The 20402-nt window shown below is 41.7% G+C and overlaps 1 protein-coding gene across 1 annotated transcript; it reads right to left on the bottom strand.

Annotated features, from left to right (window-relative positions):
- Positions 1 to 163: 163 nt before the first annotated feature.
- Positions 164 to 14775, bottom strand: eya2 (EYA transcriptional coactivator and phosphatase 2). The gene is made up of 15 exons (XM_070902233.1): positions 14740 to 14775; positions 14333 to 14374; positions 13687 to 13813; positions 13065 to 13181; positions 9594 to 9670; positions 9195 to 9378; positions 8928 to 9064; positions 8720 to 8803; positions 5088 to 5177; positions 2967 to 3025; positions 2013 to 2173; positions 1191 to 1305; positions 899 to 1020; positions 620 to 720; positions 164 to 244 (listed from the first exon to the last, which is right to left on the bottom strand). Exons 3-15 carry the CDS (start codon positions 13787 to 13789, stop codon positions 164 to 166), a joined length of 1431 nt encoding a protein of 476 aa, XP_070758334.1. The 5' UTR covers positions 13790 to 13813; positions 14333 to 14374; positions 14740 to 14775.
- Between the last annotated feature and the right edge of the window lie 5627 nt (positions 14776 to 20402).

Genomic DNA, 20402 nt, shown 5'->3' with positions numbered 1-20402 from the left:
CTGGGTGCTCATTTGGAATCAAATGCCTTGCCCCAAACCTTGACATAGCAACACTGACTCTGAATCAGTCTCTAGGGTGCACCTTCACCTACTAGCTGCACTCAGGAGTTCAGGTGCTTCTCATGATTCGGGTGTATGAGCAGAGCTTGACACCTGGCGCCCTCTAGAGGTAGTCCAGCTCCAGTGCATGGCTCAGAGCCTCCAGATCGGCCCGACAGGAAACCCTCCAGAACGGCATGTTCTTCTGAGAAAACAAAAATAAAATAAAAATGAAGTACTGATTTAATGTAAAAAATGCTAACTTAAGGCAGGCATACTTTTTCTCTTGCAGATGCAGTGCAGATGTGAATTATAGACTGTGGTTTAGAGGGGGATTGTAGTATGTGACAAAGTACATGGGGATAATATGTTGGCCTATAATGTACAAGCATAACGGAAAAAAAGATTTGCTGAACTGCCAAATCCAGGAAAAATTCTGACATTTCAATGCAAAGATAATAGAAAACAAAACAACCTCAGACACAGAAGCTGCAGAAATCGAGTGTGTCTTAAGGTTAACTGATTAGTTGAGGCCCATTTTTCAGCAGACAGAGTCCTAAAAACACAGATTGAGTTATACCTTCTTGGCCACAGCCTCTTCTTCGGCTCCATCTCCTATCACCACATATACTGCTCTCCGACCAAACCTCTGAGAGACACGCTCGAAACAGCTTTCTTTGCCTTTGAAAAGATGGAGAAATGAGAGTTTCAAGCATTAAAATAGAACCTCTGAAGAAAGACTTTAAACTGGGAAATGCAGTGGCATAGGATATTAAAGAGGACAGTAGGAGATTGACGTTGACTGTATTTTCAATTAAACTTTTTCTCCCTGAACCCTTCTTCCCTTAATTTTCCTCACCTGTCTTGGTGGCACTGTATATGTTCTCTATGGGGAACGCTGAGCCCAGGCCGTACAGTAACACCTTGGAGAGGGCTGGGATGAGCTGGGTGGTGGTTACCAACACATTCACACAGTTTGGCCTGGAACAGGACACGACAGACACATTTATATTACAGTTAATTTCTGACACATTAAATGACACAGATTAATTCAACTCATAATGGGAAAAAATAGACAGAATATTGTACAGCTAACAGCTAATGTTAATTGACCTGCTGGTGTAAACCAAGCCATGGTAGCATGAACTGACCTCGAGTTGATGAGAGCCAGGGCTTTGAGTGCTTGAGTCAGCCACAGGTCAGTCAGGACCTCCATCTCCCTCCTCAGCTGTAACCACTCCTCTCGCTTGGGGCTGCCCACCAAACCTGCAGGGAGAAGTACAAGCTTGATGGTCAGTCTTTACAACAAAACAGGGAGGACATGAACCCATATAGCTCCAATGCATAAAAGATCTCATTTCCTGAGACAAAAAAACATATTTTTTCCTGCAGTTTTTGGTTGGACGATTCTCACACAACATCTTGTAGCCAAAACCTCAGACACATGGTTTCCAGCAGAGTTAAAGCAGCCAGCTGTAATCAGCAGCGCACCACGCTCCATATTGAACAACAACTTGTGACTCATTATCCTAGTTGACAAACAAACATGTCTCCTCCCTTTCAGCTTTTTCATCACATCTTGATTCAATTAATTTAATAGGTAATAATCATTTTTTTTTTTTTTTTTTTTACAAAGATTCTTCTTGGAAACAGCAGGTGTTTATCGTCATATGCTCACCACATTTTCATCCATAATAGAGGTTTGGCTGATGCACAAACTGGAGTTTTAAAAATACAAAATGCTTATATAAGCTTATATAACTTGATACGAGCAAAAACAAAAACAAAACCCAGACAAATCACTGTGGTCTGACGCCGAGCTGTGTTTAAATTTAACTCTAGCTTGTGGTCTAGCAGCAGGGAAATATTTATATGTGCCTATAGTGATTGCGATTTTATCTTACTCTAACTTATTCTAAATATCTAGGTTGCCTGTATATAGCTGTGTTAAATAAAACGAGAGCGGAGCTTACCCCCAACATTATTCTTGTATGTGTTGTAGATCTCCTTGACTCGGCGGTATCGGAAAGCCAGTTTCCTCATCCAGTCCACCCCTCCGTGGACCCCTGACCCCAGGCACAGAGAGCCGGCCCCTGCTGGGCTCTGGAAGCCGTCCGACCCAAAGTTGTAAGTGCTGCAGGATCACAATACAGGAAGCAGTCAGGATATAGATCATAAAGACACAAACTGCATTTTTCCAGAGCATCTTATAGTAGCACTATCATCAGTGTTTCAGATGGGATACTCTAAGAAGTGGTACAGATATATTCATGGATTTTATTCTAGCTCTAGGAATTGATTCAAACTATTCAGGTTATGAACAAGAAGGCAGTGCTTAAACCATTCATCAAATTTAGGGAGGTGTGCCAGTGCAACCACAAAAATGTCAGGGACAAGAAACGCTTTAGAATTGAACATCGGAGACACTGAGTTTCAGCCGTGAATGAAGCTTTGTCAGTAAAAAACCATGAAGTATATACATTCAGCACAGCTAGGATAAATATAAAAACATCTCTGAGAATGAAAAGGGCCAAGTTCAATAAAATAAATACTTCAAAAAAAGTACTTTGGTGAAGTCTGGCTCTTTCTCAAATCACCCCTAAAAGTATCCTAAAGTGCTTCAACAAGTTTATGCAATAAAACGTCTGGACTGAGGGAGACAGGGGGAATGATAAAGAGATATTTTGATGAGAAATGAAAGCGTTGGATAATCCTGTGACATATTATATGGCTGTGGAAGTTGGGAAAATAAAAGGCATGCACATGCTTGCATGCATGAACACACACAAATGCACACACTCTTTGTCTCATCTCCCTGCTTTCTTCCTCCTGTGCACTAAAACCCAGAGGGCAAGTCTGGTTCACAAGCCACAGCAGAACTGCCTCTCAGTAGAGCTTTAAGTACAGTAACACAGTAGAGGCTTTACCTCAAGTCCTGTCCGTTGTCGTCCGAGGCCACGTCATCAATATGAACCTGGTCACATTCCTGGGAAATGAAAAGGAGAGCGGATATATCAAGAGATCCATTTCAGAGTGGAGCCCTGTACAGGCAGGTCTCTCCTCTTTAGGGGAGCCTCCGGGAGTGATAGCAGCTAGAGATAAAAAAAAAAAAAGAAGAGCTAAAATAAAAGACAAGAAAGGAGGAAGTAAGGTGTCGGGACACGGGACAGCGAGGCGCCAGAGATACAGGACAGTCAACATGGCTGTGCGATTCTAGTGTAACCACATAGTAAATTACAGTAAAGTAAATCTGCATTTTTTTATAGCCTGTCCAACATCTTGGTTAAAAAAATCCTCTGAAGAAAGGCCCATTGTCTTTGACAAGCACAGTGGTGTGCATGTTGTTCCTCTCTATTCGATGTTAGTGCAACCAACCAAACCGCAGGGATTAAAACCACACCGTAGCTTAAACATGTGGCTACAGCCAGAACACCTTCAGCAATATGCAGTTAAATCAGAAACTTGAAAACAGTTATTAAGATGGGATATGTGGGACGAAAACAAAAACAAGAAGCTTAAATTCATCATCATAGGCCCGAAGAAAATACCCCAAAAATCCCAAATCCCAAAATCTCTCTTATTCCTCTCTCTTTATCCAGCTTCGAGACTCTAAGTCCCACAACCTTCTATCTTTCACATACACATAACACACATGCAATGATACACACACACACACACACACACACACACACACACACAAAGAGTATAACTTCTAGCTGCCACCCAGTGACCCAGGACAGACAGGGTCTCCTATCACCTTTCAGCCATCTTGAGCCAGACGGAGACACTACCTCATCTTCCCTCCATCTCCACATAACTCAATTCCCAAAGGGCCGCAACCCTCCTCCCACTCAGGTGTCATCCGCCACTGCAGAGCCGCCATTACTGACCATACAATACAAACGACCCCTTAAGCACTTAAAATATAAACTGAATCTCAGAGCAGCTTCACTCAGCCATAGTAGTCTACGGTTTTTTACAGGAAAGTTTCAACTGGAAACTCTGACTTTGATTAATCAGGCTGCCATGCACGCCGATTACAATTATCTAGATGGCATGATCTTCTGGTGGTATTACAGTTATGACAGCAGCGATAACACTCATAGCCACTGATGTAGCTACTGACAAAGGAAGGACAAGATAATTGTACCTCAAGGCTTAACAGCAGTTGTCAGCCTGCTGTGGCCTACTGCTTTAGAAATTTAATGAGCCCTGACAACAAAAGAGGGGATAAGAACCGGGTTTGCAAATGGCTTTGTTGGCTCCTTTCCCTCCTCTCGACTGTTCCTCCTCCCATTTGACTAATTTTCCTCTCGGATACTCAGACACACACCTATAATTACAGCACAAAGTGTACTTGTTCTCTCTCTCCATCCCTCTCTAATCTTTCTCCTTTGTCAGAACAAGGCAGAGGAATGCAGGATGAAAAACACATGAACTTTTCAGTCACTAGCAGGTAGTAAAACAGCATTTTAATGACCACTTGGAGTGTTTTTGATGAGCCATACTTTTTTGCATCAATGTCCACGTTAACTGTGGTGGATTTCTAGGCAGCAGGTTAACTGTAAGAGCACTTATGCCAGCAGTTAACAACCACTCCTTTTAATATTCTTGCTCAACGGAGGAGGGCAAATTGTTTGGAAAATGCTGTAGTAAGAATTAATACAGGATAGATGTTGTGTGAGGGGATTTCTACAATGACTGCCACTGTGCTTTATGCCAGGTAAGAAAACAGCACCAAAATGTCAAACCTCGTGCTAGGCTGTTGCAGAGAAGGTTTTCTGGTCAACAGTATGCCAGCTTATACTGTTGGATATGTTCTCACTGCTGCTATTTTCCAGCCTACTGGAAAAAATTCAAGTTTCACAATCATTGCAAAAAGAAAACTGAGATGCAGAGTGCTGCAAGGGGCATACAAAATAAGTAAGTGGTGATATTGTTGTCTGAAGTAAGGCATAATGTCCAACATACAACATCGGGGCAACATTTCAATCAATTCTGTCGACTTTTTTCATGAGCCAATTTATCACTCAAATGTAAAAACTCACCTCCAAGTCATTGAAGAAGAGTCTCGAGTCAGCCAGGTTGAAGATCATCTCCTCCATCCATAAACCCAGAGACACTGCCTTTGAGGAGTCCTGATGCACACACACACAAACACACACCAACCTTAGAATTAAAAACTTGCTTTGAGAACCACACATTTAATTCTCTTTGGCTTCTTGAACCAGATCTACAAGTAATTGATCCTAAAACAGGATTTATTTAATATCAATCAAATGTGTGTCTTAGCAAGGATGTACTGTATACATGTGCAGTGTATCTACTGTTTACTGTGGTAACACATTTCCCCTCAGGCACAGTGAAGACTCTTATCTCTCTCTCAACCAGAGTCACATACACTTCAACACATTTAAATGAAAGAAAACTGGTCTGTAAAATACAGCTTGTGCTTTGACCTAGTTAATAAAAATGATGTCAGAACAACAGCTCTCTATCGCTTCAGGAGCTGCACCCTCATTAATTAGTTAATAAATAATAAGATGATGAGCTCAGGCTGAGATTGATAGCCTAAGAGGTTTGGTATTTAGAGAGTAATCAGTTAAATCAGATTATTGAACATCATCACTCTTGTCACTATTCACGTCTTGTCAGTGCAGCCGCCTGCTTGTCTCTCCGAACAGCTTTCCTTTCACTTCCTCTGCAAACCAATCAACTGGACTGACATAAACAGGTTTCAGGGAGAGGCAAGTGTGAATATTTATCTGTCAATCAAACTGTCTGCCGAGTCTTACATTCCTTATCTCTTGTCAGACTTTGTCTTTTCTCTCCACTGGCTCTTTTTCCTGATTCATTACAGTAAATTCTTCACAGCCTCATTAAATTATATTAATTTAATTTACATTTAGTGAAAAAACATGTACGGTCCATTCATTCAGCCATCTCAAGGCATAACCAACACTATAAGTGTTTTTTTTTAAGTCTTAGCTCCTAACTACAAATATTTTTTTGCTTTTTAATCGGTTGACCAAGCAAAGATAATGTAACTAAGAACAACAAGACTACGAGTCTTCAGCCACGGTAGCGGACTAGACTCTGTGGCTGTATTGAGCTAAATGCTAAGCATACTAACATGCTCGCGATGACGTTAACTGATGTCAAGCAGTTATAATGTTCCCCAAGTTAACCACCTCAGTTTAGCTTGTTAGCATAAAAACACAAAACACAAAGTACAGCTGATGCTGATGGGAAAACATTTTGACAGGATGATGGTGCTAGATGAAAAGCAAGGGGATCGCCAAAATTATTACAAGTCCTCCTGTGAGGGACATGAATGTGTGGACCAAATTTCATGGCAATCCATCCAATAGTTGTTGCGGCATTTAACTTAAAACCAAAGGTTTAGCGCTATAGGAAAAGTCAGGGGATCACCAAAGTCATTAGGACTGTACAAATTTTTAGATTATTAGATTTTCATAAAGATTATCATATAAATGAAAGGAAATCAATGACAATGGAAAAATATATCCAAAAATCTAAAACATAACAGCAAGTTTATGGGATTTTATGGTCCTTATAAACATTTCTCCTCCACTTTATTTGTCCTACATATGTAACTGCAGTGTTTTAATAGTTCAAAAACAGAATTTGCCTGGGTTTTCTCTTTCTATCAACACTTCACACAACCCTGCCTTTCTTTTCCTGTTCTTCTTCTCGCGCATGGAAAAACAAACAAACAAATTAGCAGGTGTTGCATTACACCAGCTTCAGTTTAGTTTCTTAATAAGCTAATTATAAATCCTCACCTGGACAAACACATAAATCATAATGTACAGGCAGTGAGGCTGGCAAACAGTGTAGGCGTGTTGTTGTTCTAGACTACAAAAGCAGGTGTGTGTATGCATGTGTGGCATATTGTTTTGATGACTGTGTTGTCTCGTCTTTGGCAGCGACACAGGAGAAGTGTCAGCCAAAGGTGAACGTTAGATTAGTGCATCTGAAATGACAAGCAGAGCTTTCTTCTGGCTCTAAATGGCAGAAATGGGCTTGATGACACAAGTGGGGTAAATGATGACAATTACAAAATACCTCCCTCTAAAAAAAGGGTGTAAGAAGAACAAGGTAATTGAGGACGAAGGGCAGAAAAAGTTCAGTAGGAGGAGTGGGAGGATGACAAGGAGAAAATTACGAGGGGGAGGATTGAGAAACACTGGCCAGAAGAGGAAGAGATGAATAGAAAGGATAAAGAGGGAGGGGTTAAAGGCTTAGGAAAGGTTTGTTCTGCTTGTCTAATAATTGAAATAATTATCTGTAATCACCTTCCTCTGAAAAACGAGGGAAGCTCTATATAGGGGGACCAATAAAAGCCTCTGTCTGATAATCCCAGAGAAGAATTTAAAAAGAAAGACAAAAAAAGGAGGAAGGAAAAGACAAAAAGAGAACACTTGGTTCCCACCTTTACTCTTATGCAGGGGGGTTTTGATATAAAAGAGAGAGATGGGGGGGGGGGGGGGGGGGGGGGGGGGGGGGGGGGGGTCACACACTAGAGGACAGAGAGGGATGCTGTATGATAGATGACATAATGGAAGAGTGGTTACAGGGGAGGGAATCAGCTCCTCATGTGGATCTCCATTCACCTCTGGCTCACCAAGCTGGTGAAAACAACTGTCTTTCAACACGCCCATTAGTCTTTCCTGCACATTGGGCCCGGACTTGCGTTTACGTATAGGTCCAAACATTTGTTCATGATAAGAGTTTAATGGGCTGACCCTAATGGGAAGAGCCATGGCTGTTAAGAGTGGACAGAAAGTGGTGAAGTGGAGATAGTTCATGCCAGAAAAAAAAACGCATTACGAAAAAAGGGAAAAAAAGGGAAAGGCATTGTTATCTTGTAAGCTGTCTTGACGCTTTGGATTGTTAATCTGTTTTTCCGCTGTCACTCATTTAATTCCTCTGCTGCATGTCTGAGTTTTGATGTCAGAGTCTGTCCAACTGAGCTTCCCTGGATCCAGCAGCGGGGTGTTTGGGTGGTGGGAGGAATCAGGAATTTTTGGCACATGAGTCACATTTCAACACATCCACTCTTGCGCTCTATCTCTCTCTCTTTCTCTCGTTGTCTCTTCCTCCATGTTTCTCCTCAGCCCCCTCACCGTGGCAGAAAAGAAAGAAAAAGAAACAACGGCATGCATGGTCTGCCGTGGGGCTGAACCGATCAGAAACGCTGCTCTCCAACTCCCATCAGCCTTGTGTCAACCCGCAGGGGGACCGTGAGAATTCAAAACACACAACCCCGGCCAAAACCAAGAAACGCACCACTGTCCGCCCCTTGTCAGTTGCCTGCCTGTTATGTAAAGGTCCCACTGGCTGTCAATCTCGCCGCAGGATGCCGGGGCAGCTAAACAACCCCGGTGCATTATGAAAAGAAACAAGGGGGCAGAAAGGCAAAACAGTCAGCGTGTGAAAATGCTCAGGGATGAGACCCGAAAGGTCGTGGACTTGGCTCAGGCAGCCAAACCTTCGACTGTCAAATAAGCACTCGATCGCTGAGACAAAGGGTGATTTGACTAAAGCAAGATTACACTGGTTTGTTGTTGTGAGGGTTTTGTGCCAAACTGTGCCTACTGAGTGATGCACGTACGTCTTACAGTAAATGACAAAGGGAGGGGTCGTATCACCGTACCTTGCCAAATCTCGAGGAGAAGGTTCCCGTGAGGAGTGAATGGAAAATAATGATGGTTTCATCCAGGTCCCAGATAAACACGCGCTGCAGTGAAATAATAGATATGTAATGTTAACCTCATGAAAGTTTATGCGTGTGTGAGAGAGAGAAAGATAAATATTGTAGAGAAATACTGATAATTTTCAACACTGTGTGAGTGTGTGTTTACCTCTATATCAGAGTCCAGAGGTGGAGCAGGGTCACTGACTCTTTTCCTCCCCCTCAACTTCCCATCTGACCCCCTTCTTGCTGGGACCCCCTCCTCTTTACCTGGTGTGGGGGGGCTGGGCGGCGGCTGGTACTCTCCTAGAACACACACACACACACGCACACACACACACACACACACACACACACACAGATAAAACAAAGTTGTTAATCAGTCTCTATAAAACAACCTTTTTCTATATTTAGACTTTGGTTCGTGACTCCTTACCTGTGTGTGACTCTGGGCTGTGATTGGGCAACATGACGGGGTGTTCTGGATGCTGATAGGCTAATGGAGCTGTGATGGCAGCGGGGCTGATGTTGCTGCTGCTTAGGTAGGGGCTGTTGTAGTGATGCGAGTTGTAATACGGAGAGTACTGACTCTGACTGTAGCTCGAGTATGCTGAAAACTCCTGTCAACACGTAAACAATTACTTTAATTAGTCAGTGTCATTAAAATGTGAACATTTTCTTTCCAAAATGAGGCACATATACATCGAGAAAGTCAACAATATAATTAATATAAGACACATATGACAGCAGCTAAATTACGATTTAGAGTTATTTGTCAAGGAAACTCTTCAGGTGTCTTGGCAGTGGAAACTCTTGTTTAAGTTACATTACTCACTTGCTGGGTAGAGTTGAATGGGGTTGAACTGGAGATTGCATGGGTGCCTTGAAAAATTCCAGATGAAATACCACCACCTGAGAAATGATGGAAGACAAAGGTCAAACCTTCAGGTAATAATTCATCATGCAGGATGGAGGACAATTGCCAACTGTTAACTGGTGGGAGATTTGACTGCGTCACATCTTATTATTGATGAATCAGCTTCAGATATAATTTCACAGCGTCTGATCTGATCTGTGAAACTGCGTGGAGGAAGTAATGAGCAGTAAACTTTAACTCCTTCCTCAGTGACAGCTCAATGCTGCAGGGGCTGGGAGTGAGATTTATGTTTGACATAACAATACAGGTGGGAAAGTCTGCTGCTGCTCCTGCTGCTGCTCTGGGAATCTTCTCAGTCTAACCAAGCCAAGGCAGGAATGTCCCCCCCCCCCCCACAGTGACGCTGCCTCACATCTTTCTGTCAATCTTACTGTTTGTTTGTCTGATGAATTATTTCTCTTGTAATCTTATCACCTCCACTTAACGCACGGGACAGAATTTCTAATTTTCATTCCACTCCCTCTGTTTGTCAGTTAGCTGGATATCTCACAAGGTTACGAATGGAAATTAACAAAACTGGCTGGCCAAGGGCCAAAGAGGAACAGATAAACTTTTGACATGAACTGGGCAAAAGAGTTTATGTGTGTAGCTTCTCAAAAAAGGGCATATAACTTCTCAACAGCTTCATGTAAGATTATTAAACCATGAAAGCTCTTAAGCAGACAGTAGATAACTTATACCTTCCATAATCAAAAAACATATGAGCAATGGAGAGGCCCTTACTGATTTCCAATACTTGGTGGTAGAAGACCATCAGTGAACAGACTGCCAGCAGCTTTAAGAGGCTGTATGTAGGTACAGCGGTGCTTTGAGCTAAATGCTAACATGCTCCCAGTGATGATGTTAACATGCTGATGGTTAGCAGGTATGTTTACCATGTTCACCGTTTTAGTTTAGTGTGTTTACTTTAGTGCTAACATTAGCTAATTAGCCTGAAAGATTAAGTGCAGCTGAGGTTGATAAATCATTAGCTTTGGAGGTATTTGATCACAAACTTAAGTATTAGAGAAATTAAGGTTTTGACTTTATGGCATGCAGGTTGGGTTACTTGGCGACTACAAATTGCTCATAGCTTGAATGGTTGTATAATAGCAGCAAACTCTGGACATCATGTTATGCACACAGACATAACTCGACAGTTGCTTTTGCAGATAATTGTGTGCACTGCAATTGGAGTATCTGTATTCAAATTGAAAACAGGTCACATAACATTCGCAATAAATTGATTTGTTTTCAACTGTAATGTTTATTGAATGGGTGGTTTTCAATGTGTAGAGGAAAATTAATCCTATGTACTTTAAGTATTAAGAGGCGATGGTTTCAAATTGACACAGTATTCATTTCTGTGAAGGGCCTACCCTGTTTGTTTTGACTGCTATCTGCACAACAAGTTGCCCTTGGGGCTAATAAAGATTTACTCTCCGCTTCCCTGGAATAACTAGCCTGGGAATCAGACGAATCTGCGAGCTCATGTTTTATTTGCTCTGGCACAACTGTTTATCTAACATGGAGGCAGGTTTGATACGTTTTTTTTTTATATTGATAACGATATTTCACCAGTCCACTACTGCTCTCTCTTGCTCCCCGTTTCTTCTTCTCCACTCCACAGTGCATGACGAACAGGAGAATAATGACTCAATGGAAGAACCACACTGAAACCTCCACGGACAACACAACAATCCTCAAAGCGACTAAAGGAAAAATACAGGAGGTCTCTCGAGTAAACACAAAAAGGCTCCCATAGTCCCCATTTGGTTTCAGTTGTACACACAGTGTACAGTACGTGTTTCAATGGCTTTTTGCGGCATCTGTGTGTGTGTGTGTGTGTGTGTGTGTGTGTGTGTGTGTGTGCTTGTGTATCGTGTACAGTATAATGGATGACATGGAAACATTCTGAAATCCTACAAACATTTGGTTGTTGTGGCAGTTTATTACCTTTTGAAGTTTGCAGTTAATGATTTATGCATAAATATATTCAAACAAATTTGTTTTGTTTGGGAACAGTGTCTTTCAAACTCAAACTACACTCTGTTAAAAAACAGTTTGTTGGTTCAACAGTCGTGCTCTAACAGAGCACAGTCATCGAAAGCTTTGCAGTTTGTAAGTGGTTCCATCAAAAGTGTGTTTACATGAATATTTACATTCCCGTATAATGCTTGACATCTGAACATTCTCTTAAAGAGGAAGTGATATGGAAACAACAGTTATCTGGGAAGGGCTGAAAAATGAAAGCTCTGGAAAAGGCTAGTAAGTGGACGTTGAGTTAACATTTGTTAAGGCTGTATACGACTAGATCTTTACATGTGACATGTCAAGAAAGGGGGTCAGGTCAGCAATAGTGATGAACAATGCTATGTTATGGTAAAGGTTAATTTCAGATGATTACAACTTTAATCTCATTTTCGTAACTTTGGCTCTCATTTCAACGCCAAACCTACAAAAATAAGAAGTTGTAATTAACTGGATTTATCCTTTAATAAACTCCAAATAAGTTCAATTTGTGGTCGGTGTGCAGCTGTGGGAATGAAATTACATTTGGTGAAAGAAATGTCATTAATGTTTCCTTAACATAAAGTCACACTAATGTGTCACTAAAGTTGGAAAATCTCTTTGTCTATTGACTGTTGTCTTTCCTTTGTCTCGTCTGTACAGTGGAAACAGGGTCATCCCCCAGACTGCAACATTAAACCTACTCACCCCTCCGTATAATGCACCTTAACCTCTCCCCTCTCACACACAAGGTCAATTTCACGCTGCTTTCAAAGCCATAAAGTTGCACTGAGCGAGTCATGCTTTGGGCGCCGGACGACTGAGGAATGCATACAGCACAGATACACACACACAATCAGAAACACACACACATGCAGCCATGCGTGGGCAGAGAGCTGCACACACTCCCAAGCATACCACGTTTTCATTTGAGTTTTTGTTTTTCGGCAAAGACCTTCTGCCCATCTCTTGCTCTCTCTCTCTCTCTCTCTTATTCTTGTTTTTCACTTTCTTCGATCCTCTCTATTTCTCTCCCTCTCTGTCTATATGTTTCTCTAACAGACACAAGCGCTCGCATGCTGTGTTGTTGGTCTGAGTGGAGAAAGGGGGCCTGACCCCGTGAAAAGAGGAGGGGTGGGGAGACTTTCGACGCCAGGAGTCCAGACCGCAGCTAATGGAGAACAGGTGTGGCAGAGAGAAGGAGAGGAAAAGAGAGAAAGATGAGGAGGAGAGGAGAGGAAAAAAGGAGTAAAAGAGTTGAGGAAGGCGGCACAAGGATGGATGCTCCTTCCAGTAAGGTTGAAATCAAAGATGGTGTATATAAGGTTTGTGTGTGATAGTGTGTCCATACATTCAGTACACACAGTGTTTCAGACTGACCGTGTGTGTGTGAGTAGCTGTAGAGACTCTGACTGGGAGGAGTGCTGCTGAAGTTTGAGTAGCCCAGTAGTCCCGTCTGTCCTGGAGAGTGACTCAGGCTGTCTTCTGTTTTAATGTCTAAGTATGGAGAGATGCCATTGAAGGGAGCAGAAGATTAATTTATTTGGTTTCATGAAACACTAGCCAACATGCAGTATTATTGCCATTCATACAAAGGAGAAATATTTAGATTTTACCCTAGTTTTAACCCTAGTTTTAGTGTGAGGCTCTTGTCTAGTTCTTGAATTTCCCTCAACAACCCTGGTCACCAGCTTTGAGCTGAACATATATATGTGTAACACTTGCCAGTCTATCTCTGTAACACAATGTGCTTGTTTCATATACACATTAGAAAACGGCTGTCATGTGTCTTGTTCCCCCTGGTGTCCCCCTCGTGTCTCCTTTTTTTTAATTTTGTAATGTCATTGTGTTTTAATGCAGCTGAAGAGAGAAATAGACAGTGTGACACTAACCAGCAGAATCTGATGTAAATAATCTGAGATTTAGCGGTACCTGTATACCTTGCCATCACATTGCAAAGTAATGCATGAATTCATATAACTGTATGTTTGTTTGTACTTACTGTAAGATGGCATGCTGTAGCTCTGTGTGTGGTGAGTGTAAGGTGTGTATGGCCCTGCAGGCTGGAGGGCCGGGCTGTATTGAGTCTGTCCATACGCCGCCATGACACGTCTCCACCGTCAGCTGATCTTAAAGAACGAAGAAATAATGAGGAAAGGTGTGGTGACAAGTTCTCCTTCTCTTTATCCGTTACAACAGAATACCTGTGTGTTTGTGTCACAGTAGGAACTGAGTGAGGAGTGAGGAAGAACGAACTCGGCTGTCAGAAACGTGCCAACATGTCTCTTCCTTTTACAGTCCATAGAAGTAATGCAACAAACTGTACAAAGAGAACTCTGCTGGGATGCATACTCTGGTAAAATCAGCACAGATGGCTTGAATTTCTGTTTCTTCCATTCTGAAAGAAAACTCAGTTTGACTTAATTAAAGGAAAAGAAAACCAAAGAATTATTCTTTGGTTAAGTAAATCTCAATGATTTTAAAGGTTGTGGCAGTTCCCTTGTGATTTCAATCAACAGATATTGATAGCACCAAATGTTAGCTTTTATTCTTATAATTATAAACACAAAGACATATAATGTAATGCACAACAAAAAAGTAATGCAATTCCACGTAATTTCAGTGACAAATTTCCTTGAAAAACTCACCTGCGGTATGTATGATGAGTTTTAAATAGATAATAGGAAGCCCTGTGAATGAGACAAGAACAGGCTTTGTCAGAGAATTAAGAACATTTGAACAATGAGATTTAAATAAGATAAAACCTCAGATAATAGAGACTCTCCAACTCCAACAAGAATGTGATAACATTTCACAAAAAGAATGCAGTTTTTGTATAAAATCAAATTTTGAATACTTCAGTGTGATCTCTTCACTCTCAAAAATTATGTTGAGCATGAGCAGTTTTATCATTATGCAAGGGTTTATTTTGAGGGTATATAATCTGTTTGTTGACTTCACAGGCAGGCTGGATTATTGCAGTAACTCCAGCGGGCAAACAGGCACTTTGCATCTACAGCACTTCACTCTTTTCTTTGTAGTTTTGCTCTCTCACCTGCCTCTGTAGAGAGAGCTTTATCCTCTTTATCCCGTCACACTGCTGTTAGTCAGGTTCCTCTCGAGCCGTCAACTCTCCTGTGGAAACAATAGCAAAGACACACCATCAGGACACAGGTATGCAGGTGACTGACACATGGCGATGTGCCTCAGGCCCCGCTGCAGCAGGATGAGGAGGGGGGAGTGGATATTTTCTCCATGCACACAGTTCAAGAGGTGAATAGGGTTATGGATAGACAGAAAGAAAGAGGACAAGATAAATGTGGTACTGGTGTGAAGAGTGTGGTCATTAGAGACTCTGACAGGCAACTGATGAGTTACAGAAACCTGACAGGTAAGATCGTTTCTAGCGAAAATGCTTTCTCCACTGCTAACTGACTTTGTTGTTTGGCACAGGTGCCATGCACACTGTGTGTTGCTACTTACAGGAAATGAACCAGGAAAAAAACAAGGCAGTGGTCCAAATGCAAAATAATAGCAATGTGTTGGGAATTCTCAGTTCAGCAGAACTTCTCATGTATTTTGGGTGATATGATGAGACAATAGAGCAGTGTAAGACAGGAGAGATTTTGCAATACGATTTCTATGGAGGTGGCTATCTCTTTTACTGTATTTCTCTGGTTGTATTGAGTCATTGAAAGTGATGATGCAAATCAATAAGCAGGACTGGTTTATGGCAATATTGGATGTACGGATTTTTGCATAAATGTGATGAAATACGAAATGATTTGTTGGGTATTTAATTCACTGAATTAATCAAAAACAGAACCATTTGGATAAATTCTTTTTCATTTGAATTTCCAGAAAATTAAATGTATCATAACATATTGCACGTACAGTATCAGATTACATATACGTGAGGGTGAACAGAGTGAAAAGAAGAGAGGGAAGGGGAGGTCCTGGCTCAGTGAGCTGTAGGTCAAAAGGTCAGTGCCACATGAATTAGTCTGAGCAGGAAGCTGAACGGGGTCCGTCTGTTCGACAGCAGATCCTAAAGCAAAATCACACAAGGTACCAGTCAATAGTACTTGGAAACTTTCAGGTAAAAATACCATCTACTCTATAGGACCAAAAGTATGTGGACACTATCCTCACTTCTGTGTACCTTCAGACTCATTTTCGTATTTTGGGCTTGGCCTGAAGCCTGAAATCTTAATTCTACAGTATGCAACAATATTTCAGACAATAGTGTGCTTCAGGGGAGAGGCCTTCTCCTGTTATAACTTGACAACTCCATCAACGATGGTTTTTCTGAGTTTGGTGTGAAAGAATTTGACCTCAACTCCATTCAACACCTTTGGGATGACTTGTAACGTGGACTGTGAGCCAGGAGAAAATCCCTGCAGCCAGGCTCCAAAATGATATGGAAAACCTTCCAAGAAGAGTGGAGTCTGGTGTGGCAACATATTGAAGCCCATGGTTTTGGAATGGGATGTTCAACGATCACATGTTTGTGTAATGTTCCAGTGTTCACATACTTTTGGTCATGTAATGTATAAGAGTATGAAGCAGACAGAAAACAACAAAAACAGAAAGTAATCTGCTTTTGGTTCAGCAACATTACAACTACTCTTGTTTAGTTGCGCTACATGACAATGCACCACAGGCTGAACTATTATCTCTCTTTCTCTCTCCCTCTGTTTCTTTCTGTTTGTCTCTCTCTTCGCCTCTGGCCCATTCCAATCTGGCAAAGCTGCAGCTAACTGCCCGACCTCTGACCTCGCTGACAACACAACGACAGAGACAGATGACAGTCATGAATTATAGGGGCAGCAGGGTTTTACAGCAGCAGAGAGATGAAGGTGAGGGAAAAAAGTAAAAGCTGCCTGAGAGAAAGAGACTAAAGTGACAGAAACTGTGACAGTCTGCTGATCAACAGAAGCTTCACCGTCACTGGCACCACAAAACCTGAGACGACCTACAGTATCATCTGTGTTGTTCTCATGTCATTAACAACAGCATTTTAGACATAATAGCAAAGAAAGCTCCAGCTGACGGAGCCGCCCTCCCGGCTTTAAAAACACCCGAGACAGCTCGCTGTGTTTTTTGAGTAAATAAATGTACTTCTACCATGAAGCAGCCACAAAGACTCTTCAGCCAAAACATCCACCTGCACATCCGTGTTATTGACTGTAAAATAAACAGAAATAAAACAAACTATAAATGTGACACTAAGGAGGTGATTTACTGTTCGTCATGTCATAGCCTTGTGTAATGTAAAAAGACAAGGGCAAAAAACAATACAAATTGGATAAATTTCTAATTTAATTTGTTCCAAGCGAAGATAATTCTTATTATAACTAAAGTTATATAATTATGTTTTTTTTTTCAGCTTCAACTCAATTTGAAATCTTGACTTTTAATCCATGTTGCTCTGTCTTCATGTTTATTGTTGGTTTTCCTATGATTTTCCAATTTAGAAATGACCCTTGTAGCCATCAGAGACCCTGATCTGACCTTTATCACCGGCAGACTGTGAAGCTCGAGAGCGTAACTGATCCCACAGCACAGAAGAAAAATAAGGAAAGTGCTGCTCTGCTTTGCATTTCCTAGTACTTTCCAGAGATCAAAAGTTAAAGCGACGCCTGTTCAGAGTCCTCTTGACTTCAGCTACATCCCTGCAACAGTCCTGTATGCACACACATGAACGTACACACAAACACAAAAACTGTGCGTGATAGCAAAGGCACTTCCTGGTTCAGGGTGAGGCCTGGGAGGAGGGCGCACAAGGCCATGGGAACTGCAGGACACCGGAGGGAAGATGAGTGGAGCTCAGCAGAGATGCGGAGAGCCGAGGGCTGAAACCAAAGCTAAAACAAACCCAGCAGGGCCACAGGGGGCCACGGGGCCACAAGGCCAGTCCCACCAGCTTCACCTGGGTCCCGGGGTTCTGCTAGACCACTGCTTCTTTCACGGATATCAAATTCTAGCTTTTGTGCTGATGGATTACATCACAGGATGGTGTATTGTGCTTTAAGTTGAAATGTCATTTGATACAGTTAAAGGAATACACTGAGTTAATGCAGATTCACCTGTAGTTCAACTAAACTGTTGAGGGAGGTAAAGGTGGCAGACGCGACACTGATCCATGTGTGCCAACTAGCTTCGTTTATCAAGAGGGCATCATGCTCAAAACAAGGTAGTGCATACAATGTGTCGTCCAACCACATCTGAGAGGAAAGTGTCTTCAGCTGTTCCAAAAGCAACATGTTATAATCGTTCAAACAACTGTCATCAACTTTGTGTCATTAGATGCTGGGGGGTGTTGATGAATGATCAGACACGGTTCATCTTATTAAACATTACTTAAAAACTGATTTGAATGTGATGTGTGGTGTCGTGTGTGTGTCTGGTTAGACGTCGGTGTTTACAGTGTCAATATGTGTGCTGTGTCAGTGTCTGTCTCTGTCTTGATACGACATGTGAGAGTCTGGTCACACACTGCGGTGATGGTTTGACCTTTTATTGAAACATAGTGGTTCTCAATCAACTGCTTGACAAGGTGACTTGCTGGTCTGTAATCGTGCCATATGGGACCCCACCTGGAGCCCTCAATGTGGACAGTCTGCCAAAGTGCCTGGGGGCAAAGTTGGGGGTTGATTCACTGCTGCACACAAACCCTCTCTCTCAGCCGCTGATAAAAGACACAGAACAAGGGCCCAGTATTTGTGGGACACTATCAGGGGCTTCGTGGTGGAAATCGGTGCCATCTGCCAACTACTGCCCTCTTTAACCACCTTTGGCACACAGCTGACACTTCAACAGGGCAGCCTGCAGTAAAAAAGCAAACTTTTATTTCATTGGCTGTATCATTTTGTAGAATTCTAGTTAAGTGCTTTCATCTACATCCATATTCAGCAGCAAAAACAAAGCCAACACCTCCTAATATGAATGAACATTAGATAATTTAGCAAGCAGGTGAGAACAGTTGCCTGTCGTTTTACTTGACAGTTTCTTTAAAACCTCTACTAAACCTCTTGAAAATAATGATAAAAACAGATCACCAGCCCGTCATGACCCTGCAGACAAACACAAACAATTTGAACTCATTTTACCATCCATGTTAGGGCTAGGGATGATCATTATCTATTATTCTACAGATTATTTTCTTGATTAATCGATGGATCAGTTGGTCTACAAAATGTTAGAAAATAGTGAAACGAGTTGATCACAATTTCCCAAAGCTTAAGATGATGTCTTTAAATTGCTTGTTTTGTCTGATTAACAGTCCAAAACCCAAATACATACATTTTTCTATCACATGAGACAAAGAAAAGTTGTAAAACCCTCACAACTGAGAAGCTGGAACCAGGTAATATTAAATGATTAATCAATTATCAGATCAAATACATCATATAGTTGTTGATGAACCCATTTAGAGCCACAAAAAGCTATAAAAACTCTCACAAATTACCATCTTGTTGGGTACACTGTTAATCATCAGTCCAACTGGCACTCATTTAATAAAAGAAGGATATCAGTGAGAAAGGTATTAATGTAAGTAGTGTAAAAGAGAGAAATGTAGGAAATCAAGTTTTCTTTGGCAAATGGTACATTAGCTGAGACAGAGGCAGAGACTGAGGCTCAGACGTGCCGGTGGTCCGCTAACAGATGTCCAGCATTGACAATCTCAACCCACCACGACCTCAGCAACCAGAGAATTCATTAAGATGCAAAAACGTTCCAAGTGTGTGTTTGTGTGTCCAGTCTGCAAATAGCATTCAGCACCATATATTAGCAGCCAAAGTGTGATATCACTGCCAGTAATGTCACTGCTGCCTGTACGGACGATAAAGTATACTAGCTGTATTGTAATTGAGGTTATATTTGTGCTAATCTGTTTATACTTTACACACCGCAACAGTGTTGTTGTCATGGCTAAACCAATTAACAGAATACTTCTGTTTGCACACAGACAAAGCCACCCATCAGCAAGAAAAATGTTTTGATGTTGGGAGAAATGCTAATCTCAACAGTAACCTGTCGTGTTTTTTTTGTTGACTCCAAATACCAAGTCTGACATTTGCTGAGCCAGTACAAAGCAAAAACACAGGAGTAAGATGTTTCCATGTTTCAGTCACCTGTTTACTATCAGTGTCCCATCTCAATGAGGTTTCACACAGCCAGTATGCAAACGTCCCCAGTTTATACCAACTGAGTCATAATGTTTACATCGTCAACCAAAAATGAGGAAACTTGAGCAACCAGTTTAAAACCTACGCAAGTGATTAATCCCTTTATTGACGGGTTCAACTTTCACAGGAGTCTCTGCAACTTTTTCCTCAAATAACCAAAACACACACACACCTGGCTAATACTGAAGTTCTTGAAATTAAAAGTGAATGACCACTGATAATAATGACAGATACGGAACTCCTTTGAAATAAACAGAAGTCCTTCTACGAGAGGCTCCAACTAATCTCTGGCAGCAGGGAACCTGTTGCCGACTCTGTCTGCACTCTGTAACTTTACCTCGCAGACTTGGTGGCCTTTCCTTTCCACTTGACTAACTCTCTGCAACAAGCCTGCTTTAATGCCAGCAGCTACCCCCCTCTGTCCCCCAGTAATCAAAACCTCTTTATTCAACAATGCCAGCGTCTTTATCTCCCTGTTTCTCTCCAGCACACACTCTGTACTCCTTTCTAGATTACCTCTCAAAAA

Source organism: Enoplosus armatus, chromosome 3, assembly GCF_043641665.1.
Source record: "Enoplosus armatus isolate fEnoArm2 chromosome 3, fEnoArm2.hap1, whole genome shotgun sequence".
In the NCBI taxonomy this organism is placed as follows: Eukaryota; Metazoa; Chordata; class Actinopteri; order Centrarchiformes; family Enoplosidae; genus Enoplosus; species Enoplosus armatus.
The sequence above is the reverse complement of the archived record's forward strand: the minus strand, read 5'-3'. Positions and strand labels throughout refer to the sequence as shown.

Bases quoted from the DNA above. Each gene is read 5' to 3' on its own strand.
- eya2 (XM_070902233.1), bottom strand. From the start codon at position 13,789: ATGGCGGCGTATGGACAGACTCAATACAGCCCGGCCCTCCAGCCTGCA. The intron at 9,671-13,064 runs GTCAGTCTGAAA...ATCATTTCTCAG, and splicing joins CAGCTACTCACACACACACG to GTGGTGGTATTTCATCTGGA. The intron at 3,026-5,087 runs GTGAGTTTTTAC...TTCATTTCCCAG, and splicing joins TCTTCTTCAATGACTTGGAG to GAATGTGACCAGGTTCATAT.